The following is an 8,560-nucleotide window of genomic DNA, read 5'->3' as shown; positions in this document are numbered from 1 at the left end:
AGGTTAAAGCTATAAGAGAGAGAGAGAGAGAGAGAGAGAGAGAGAGAGAGAGAGAATTATTATACATGAAAAAGAAAGCAAATAAGAATGTAATAGAAGTTTGTATATTAAAATGGGCTACCAATTTTAGAGAGAGAGAGAGAGAGAGAGAGAGAGAGAGAGAGAGAGAACATAATAGAAGTTTGCATATTGAAATGCGCTACAAATCAATAGATAGACAGAGAGAAAGGATGCCATCATCTCTACAAACAAGATAGAAAGGCATCAAGCACATCTCTCTCTCTCTCTCTCTCTCTCTCTCTCACACACACACACACACACAATGTAAGGATTATATAATTAGTGTTAGCCGGTCAAAGGCATTGCCACCACCAAAGGCCTTACTGTTGTATACTATTGTAAGAGCAAGCAAGACCCGTCGTAGGTGGGTCACACTAGCTAGTGGCTATAAAAGGAAAGCCTTTTTTTACTCACATTTCTTCGAGAAATTAAATAATTGGCACTTGAAGTGCAATTTCTTTGAGGAAAAATGTTTGAACAAAGTTTAAAGTAGGAATACTTGCATAATTGCAATAAGATAGTGCATATATTTGCATTCCAAAACTAGAATTATATACATAAAGCCAAAGTGCCAACATGTTGAAGGGCATTTTATTTATTAAAAAAAACACCTTGTTAAAGAAAGGGGCAACATTTTAAAGATGGACATTGGAGCGAAGACAACACATATGCAACATTTAATCCTTTTGGTGAATGTTGGAGAAATGTCTGAGAAAAAACTTTTTCCCAAACATGCACAAATCTCTTTAACACTAAGTTGGTAACCTGACAAGACATAAAAGTGTCCTTTAAGCATATTGAAGAAAAGAAACCTCTGATACTCTTAGTAGACTTGTTCTTTTTGAAAGCTACTTTCTTGCGCTTGAAGTTAAGAGACCACTACTTATAAAAGAGAACCAGTAACCTCTAAAATCCTTCAGCATTTGGTAATGGTAACCCTCCAGGAGTGATGTACTTTCATATTTCACTCAGAACAACTATTGCTAAGGAATTTTCTATACCATGAAACTATTATGTTCATAATCTTCAATGGGTTGTTCATCATATCGTATGGTTAGCTACCCATTGTGTTTCCTCGATGTAGAATTAGTTACAAAAAATTGAGCTCTTTCTTCTGACCTATCATGAGCATTTATATAGTCATGCTCATAACTATCACTAATTGTATGTTTTCTTAGTTCAATTTGGAGTTATAGATGTGTAGATAGCCATCAAACTTGTCATAATATAAAAAGGCTCATACCTATGAGAATATCTGGCACAATAAAAAAGTACAAAAATAACGACATGAAAAAGTTGGGTTCCATATTATGTCCTTTACAATCCCTTGGAGCTCCATCCATCTATAGTAAATTGGAAATGTATGATTATATATTGATATATGCTACAAAACTAGCATATTTTCCCTATCAAATTAGCAGTGTTGAGGGGACTATACTTGCTAACTCAAAATGACTTCAATTCAAGTTGAATATAAAAACTTTCCGATAGTTCTATTGTTACCTATAGGAGGTGCCCCAAAACTCAAGGAAGAATAGATATATGTTATCTACTCCACTTATAAACTCTATAGCTTTCATTAAGGCTGTCAATTTTTTTTTTGTGAAAGTCCAATTTTAGTATTAAAAAAAGCATTGACAATTTACATAAATAGACTATAACTTTTGATATGAACAATTTCCTTACAAGCGTAGAAGCATGTTGAGAACTACTAAGGCGATGCATGTCCTAGTGCAGCCCTCATTAAAATGATTTCTACTGTGGTAAAGTGCCAAAACTATGAAAAATAGCAAAAAAAACCACTCATTTTAAAGCATGATTTATGTTAAAAATCATTTAACAAAACAAAGTTTAATGTGGACGTAATAACCCAACAAAATGCAACATTTTCTTATAAGCTAACTTTGTGGATATAGAACACTCAAAAGTTTTTGTAAAACTCTTCAAATAAGTCAAGAAAATTGCTCACTTAACAACTAAAAAAAAGTGTCTCATGACACATAAGTATCCCATTACCAACCAATCCTAAAGCTACCTATATTTACACTATTTTCTTGCAAAATCCAAGTGAAGTTTTCTCAATCAATCAAGTGTCTTAAATTTCTAATTGGTTCAATGGTAAGCTAAGACACACTTTTCCTGAACATTGTATTGAGTAGAATGACTTCTCGAGAGGGAAAATCCTATGTAAATTCAAAGTATTATCTTGTGTAAGTTGAGAGAAAATTCTCCTGCAGATCTAAGGACGCCGATTTTGATTTTGAACAATTTTTAAATAAGTTGAACTTATCTTTTCTGGTACAAGGAATCAAGCGCCAATGTTGCTCCGTAATCCGATAGCGCATCACGACATCGACCGGTATTTGATTGTGGCTTCGTGTCAAGTATGAAGAGAGACAAAAAAGAAAACAGATTCTAAGTCTCTTTTAACAAAAAGAATGAAAAGACTGGCCATCTAGTAGTCATCTTCCATTTTCAAGTTTAAAATCAACCTCAAATTTCTTAGAAAGGGACACACAAAACACACACACATACCCCACTCTCTTTAGATCTCTCTCTCACACACACACACACAAAATATCACAAAAGAGGCACATTCAGCTACGCAAACTAAGGTACGTTTCGCACATTGGAAGAGCGGGATAAAGTTAGATTGCTTGCTTGACAGTGCAATAACTAAGTAGCTAGAGACTTTAGGGTCATTTTCCTATTAACGAAGCTTCGTTCAAGCCAAATTTCCTAACTTTGGCGGAGTTCGTTTGCGAGGGCATCATTTTGCAGAGGCTGCCAAAAACTTTGACATCACAAAAAAACAACCCCTTTCGTTGTGTGGGAAAGCGCTCTAATAAGACAGTGGAAGTATAGACAACACACACACGCTTGCCTGTCCAATCCTTCCTTTCTTTACTTGACTTCTAACTTCTGGTTCTGATGCTACTTTCATTGATGTTGATAAAAGATAAAGGTTGGTCACTGGTGTGATCGTGTAGAGATAGAGAGAGCAGAGAGAAAGGTTGAGAGAGAGAGAGAGAGAGAGAGAGAGAGAGAGACCGGAAGAGGGAGTGCGCACCAACTTGGGGCAAGCTTCCCGCTCTTCAGGATCTCTCTCTCTCTCTCTCTCTCTCTCTCTCTCTCTCTCTCTGTGCGCGTGAGCCTCCAAGCTGGAGAAATTGGGTGTTGGTAACTTGGGTGTGTTTGGTGACTTGGATCTGCCTGCAGTATGAGAGAGAGAGAGAGAGAGAGAGAGAGAGAGATGGGTCTACTATCGTTAGAGAGAGAGTGTTGGGTCTACCGTCTACCATCCTTATTTCACAATCTGCCTCATTGTTAGCTGTGGCGAGATGGAGATGTAGGGTACAATCTCTGCCCTTTTCATCTTTCATCCTCATCACTCTGCAAAATACTAAGAAGGGTCATTTCAATCCCTTCCCTTTCCTCAGCAACCCAGCTCCATCTCCATCTCTCTCTCACATACACACATACAGCCACCAAAGAAAGACCAACTCTTGCTCTTCGGAAGCTTTATCACTTTGTTTATGCTATCCCTGTCTTCCTTCTGCATGCATCAAGCTTGCAACTACCCGAGAGAGAGAGAGAGAGAGAGAGAGAGAGAGAGAGGACTGATTGATTTGGAGATGAGCGCCCTGCAGCAGAATTTGGGTGATTCAAACCTCTCAAACATCTGCATTTCTTGTCACAAGTAACTCTCTCTCTCTCTCTCTCTCTCTCTCTCTATGACATCCACACATGCATGAGATGGTCTCATCTACTATGGCTTGGATGTGGCCGGGCAGATAAGGATTGCAAATGTGCACATAGTGGTGTACGTGTATGCACGCACGCGTGTGCGTGCGCATGCACACACATATGAGGAAGTTAGTTCAAGCCACCAAGTTGTTCAATTCATTCCTCTCAGGTTGGTCTGCACAGACCTAAAAATCCTTACCACAAAGGTTAAGGAGGGTGGGTTGTTGGGTGCAACAATGGAATATGAAGGTATGTCAAATTTAAATAGGTTTGTTGAAACGTACACAATGAGAGGCATGCACTTACATACAGAGCACTACAAGGCTTATGTCCTTGAAATTTTTTTATTCAAATGTGTGAATTTGTTTATCTTTTGTTGTATGTGCATAATTTTTATAAATGGTGTGTGTAAATTATGCTCGACGGATGCACCTTGTAATTATGTAGGTGTATCGTGTGCGTTCAACAGAAGGGTATTTAGGAGTGATGCCCTGCACGTTACACACTGCTCTCTCTCTTTCCCCCACGTGCAGTTATGTGATGCCCCACAAGAGGGCTCTTCATTTGACTGATGTACAGTTGTGTGGTTTCATGCTTTTGTGCTGAGGCAAGAGCCTCCTTGAGCAAGAACAGGAGTAGCTAACTGCTACTCCAAAGCAGGCACTTAGAGGAGAGCTATAAGTTTGTAGAGACATAGGGGTAGTTTTATTCCAATCCACAAAATGTGTAAAGAAGGTTTTTTTATTAGGCTCCAATTCCACTTGATAAAGAAGATTTTGTAGAGTACATGCTGGTTATATGCATAAGCATGTGTGAGTGCATGCATGCGCTCAAATTCTAAATTATTTCCTTGATCCAGGTGATGAATGACTTGCTGACGAAGGTACAAGCGATGTACACGCCACAACAAAGCCCCTCCGGCCCATTCTCTAGTCGTTTGAGTCCCTACATTTGGACCAACTCAACCACCACCAATGAGGTCCCATTTGTGCCATCTAGTGAAGCATCTCCTCTTCCCAATGTGTTTGCATCCAGATATGCATCCACAGTCACTTCTGAATCGCAATATTCTCATCTCAACATTGGGCGTCAACAACAGGTTGTACATGAGGGAGGTACACTTGGCTCTCATGTAGCACATGCACTCTCTTTGTCTCTCTCTCCAAGGCATAACGCGGTACAAATGCAATATTACGACAATGTACAAGCTGATGTATTGGCAGCAATACCTGATTTAACTTATATTGTTGGGGACAAGAGAGGAGACAGATTGGTTCATATGGGTTATGCTACCCATTTCAAAAATTCACCTGAAGACGAATCATTGGGAGCTACCCTTCATAATTACATGAGGGACAAGCATACAGAGCCACAGACTTCATCTGCAGGAGGACTTTTTGCACAATCTAAGTATTTGAAAGCGGTCCAACAACTTCTCAATGAGGTTGTGAGTGTGGAAGATGCAATTAAGAAGTGTTGTACACCAACAAAGCCTGTAAAAATGACACCTTGGGACATGCACAACCCTATTGCTTCTTCTACAAATGTTTCGGGATCATTGAAAGGCATGGCAACAGATATAGGTGCAACTGAAAGAGAAGGAATGACATGGGGATTATCAATATCTAAAGCTGTAAGCTGTTCAGACCTTGCTACTTCAATTCATGTGGACTTAACGCCTCAGGCAAGGCAAGAACTCCAATTGAAGAAGGTCAAATTGATGGCCATGCTCGAAGAGGTTAGTGAATCTTGTGCATTCTTCATGCACCAAAAGTATAATGCATGAGTATAATTACAATATTTGATGTATGATTAGTTATCATGGGCAGGGCTAGAAAAAAACATTTTTCCTAACAGATCAAAATAAGGGGAAGCTTGAAATTCTCCCGGTTTTCAAGTCAAAATTTGAAGCTTTTGCCGGTAATTACACTAAAACTTGTGCAAATTTGCTGGTTTTCTTAAAGGCAAGCTTAAAATCTAACCGGGATTTTATAATTTCAGCCGATTAAAATACACTAGACCCCGGTTTTTTTTTAACACTAACGATTCGTGGGTATGCATGCATTCATCAAAAGATATTTGCACAAGCACACACATAAAGCTTAACGTGGCAAAAATTTCCTTCCTGTAATAAATAATTTTGCAGGTGGACAGGAGGTACAAGCTGTACCGTAGTCAAATGCAAGCAATTGTGAGTGTCTTTGAGGCTGCAACAATAGGGGCAGGGGGGGCTAGATGCTACACAGCATTGGCGTTGCAAACAATTTCTAGGCATTTTCGATGTCTGAGGGATGCAATTGCGGGTCAAGTTCGGACAACAAGTAAGGGATTGGGTGAGGAAGACCAGTTCTCACAACAACGAGCCTTGCAACACCTGCATATGATGCATCAACATGCTTGGAGACCACAACGAGGGCTTCCAGAGCGTGCTGTCTCTGTTCTAAGAGCATGGTTGTTTGAGCACTTTCTTCATCCGTAAGTTTTTTGTGTCTATTCACAATATTTCCCACATTGTGACTTGCCTCAACATCATGAGATTTTGTGAGGGAGGCACCGCATATCTAGCTAGGTATGATGGGGGGCAGGGGACCGCCGGCCCGGTGGGGGGGCCGGGGGTCCCCTGCCCCCAATCGTACCTAGCTAGGTATGCAGTGCCTCTCAAGCAAAAGCTCATGATGTTATGCATTCTATGAAAAACACTGAGAAAGACTCCGTGTTTTTCATAGAATGCATAACATCATGAGCTTTTGTGAGGGAGGCGCCACATACCTAGCTAGGTACGATTGGGGGCAGGGGACCACCTACCCAATGGTACCCTGCCCCAATCGTACCTAGCTAGGTATGCGGTGCCTCTCGAGCAAAAGCTCATGATGTTATGCATTCCATGAAAAACACTGAGAAAGACTCCGTTTTCCTACATGAGAAAATTTCTAAATCTTCTTGTGTCACTCTTGAAGAAGGTTCTCAGCGATTTCACAATCATTTGATTAGGGATGACAAAGAATGAGACTCACAAAATAGATGTGAATGATGCTTAAATCTTGCAATTTGATTCAGATATCCAAAAGATGCTGACAAAGTATTGCTTGCAAAGCAAACTGGTTTAACTCGAAATCAGGTATATGTAATTTTTGGTTCACTCCACTTGCAAAATGTGCTCTTTATGACCTTTCATCTTTGCCCTTCTTTGTGTTTTTCTATAGGTCTCCAACTGGTTTATCAATGCACGAGTCCGATTATGGAAACCGATGGTCGAAGAAATGTATCAAGAGGAATCAAAGGATGACGAGATGCAGACAAACGAAGGATCAAACGACTTGGAGAAAGAGGAGGAAGGAATGATAGTGGGTGCACATATTTCTCAAAGGGAGTGCTCTCAAAGAGGGATGGATTCAAACTTTCTCGGAAACATGTCTATGAATCGCTCCACAAAAGAGGGTGGAGAGAGCGACATGCGACTACATCGATTTGCAACAACAGCGATTGCTCAAAATGCTCTAGCTGAAGCAAGTGTCAACCCTAGATCTAGCTTTTCTTTGCATGAGTGGCAAGGAGCAAAGAAGGCTAGGAATTCAAAGGAGAACATTGTTGCTAGAGAAGAGATCTACCCTACGCTACAAACCGAAGACGAGAAGCAGAGCTTTATGACAATGGAAGGAGGCAACTCTCATACATATAATCCTTACTTTTCAGGTGCAGGGCCTTCAATAGGTAATGTGAGTGGAATTTTAGGAAATGCTACCATCTCTCTTACCTTGGGTCTTCAACATAGAGATCCCATAGAAGCTCAAAGCCAACAACAACAACAACAACAACATTTGTTTTTTCATCAAATCCAAGAGCCTACCTATGGGCAAAACTATGGTGTTATGCAGCATGTTTCTCAAGAGCTTCCAGAGGGGTTACTAGAGAGAGATGATGTAGGCGATGTTGCAACCTCACAAAATTATATATCCTCCATGAGTAGCAACAACAACTTTGAAATTTTGAAACATATTCAAAATCAAAAGCAACTTCATGGGCATGGTCTCCATCCCAACTTCACATCCTAAGTATACCTCTTTTTGCATGGCAAGCATGTGGACAAGATGAGAGCATCAAAATTGCCAACATATAATCGGTGGGGTTGAGTTAGCATAGAATGTACTGTGTAATTTGGGTTGGATGACCAATTAGCTAACCCTAAGAGTTTGCACAAAGTAGCATGCACATGATCACCTCCTCTATCCCCATTGTGCACTAATTACACCTCCATTTGTGTATATTGCATGGGGTGGTGGTTGCTTGACCTTGATTACAGTGCAAGTTGAAGAAGATTGCTAACAAAGCATTTTTTGTACATTGTATGTGCAAGTTATAGAACCTTACTTCCATATATGCCCTCCATTTTGTATGCAAAGGAAATGCACACAGATGAGAAGAGCATGCCATTTTATTCATTGATGCAATTTAAACAAGTGCGTTCAAAAGGAAATACCATCATAAATTTGGATTTGTCATATTAGTACCCCTTTAATGAGGGGATGTAGATTACAAATTAGAATTGAAGAAATTTTGTCCGCTAGAGTGTCTCCAAATGTTGTTTTGACACATGAAGATCTGTAGATATAGTATGTGACCCGCGCGTTGCTGGGCTAAGGAGAAGCAATTGTGACACTCTCCTTCCTTACCTTGCCCTGAAGGTGGCAACATGTGCAAACATTATGTATGCATCAATAAGGTAGTGACAAATATTCTTGGATGCTCCTTTATC

General features: G+C 39.9%; 1 protein-coding gene across 2 annotated transcripts; it reads left to right on the top strand.

Moving 5' to 3' along the window:
* The first annotated feature begins 3,326 nt into the window (after positions 1 to 3,326).
* Positions 3,327 to 8,301, top strand: LOC147420343 (uncharacterized). Of its 2 annotated transcripts, XM_086504088.1 has the most exons (6): positions 3,327 to 3,760; positions 3,855 to 4,056; positions 4,667 to 5,545; positions 5,954 to 6,282; positions 6,865 to 6,925; positions 7,011 to 8,301. In XM_086504088.1, exons 2-6 carry the CDS (start codon positions 4,051 to 4,053, stop codon positions 7,857 to 7,859), a joined length of 2,124 nt encoding a protein of 707 aa, XP_086360214.1. In that variant the 5' UTR covers positions 3,327 to 3,760; positions 3,855 to 4,050; the 3' UTR covers positions 7,860 to 8,301. The 2 variants fall into 2 exon arrangements, with proteins under 2 accessions (XP_086360214.1, XP_086360215.1); XM_086504089.1 differs by lacking the exon at positions 3,855 to 4,056 and having other exon boundaries at positions 3,330 to 3,760.
* Positions 8,302 to 8,560: the final 259 nt, after the last annotated feature.

The sequence above is a fragment of the Adiantum capillus-veneris genome, chromosome 28 (genome assembly GCF_014529385.1).
Source record: "Adiantum capillus-veneris isolate H3 chromosome 28, ASM1452938v2, whole genome shotgun sequence".
NCBI lineage: Eukaryota > Viridiplantae > Streptophyta > Polypodiopsida > Polypodiales > Pteridaceae > Adiantum > Adiantum capillus-veneris.
This window is presented reverse-complemented; position numbering and strand designations above follow the sequence as displayed.

Excerpts from the sequence above, each read along its gene's own strand:
- LOC147420343 (XM_086504088.1), top strand. Across the intron at positions 5,546-5,953 it reads TGATGGCCATGCTCGAAGAG|GTGGACAGGAGGTACAAGCT; the intron begins GTTAGTGAATCT and ends ATAATTTTGCAG. Across the intron at positions 6,283-6,864 it reads TTTGAGCACTTTCTTCATCC|ATATCCAAAAGATGCTGACA; the intron begins GTAAGTTTTTTG and ends AATTTGATTCAG.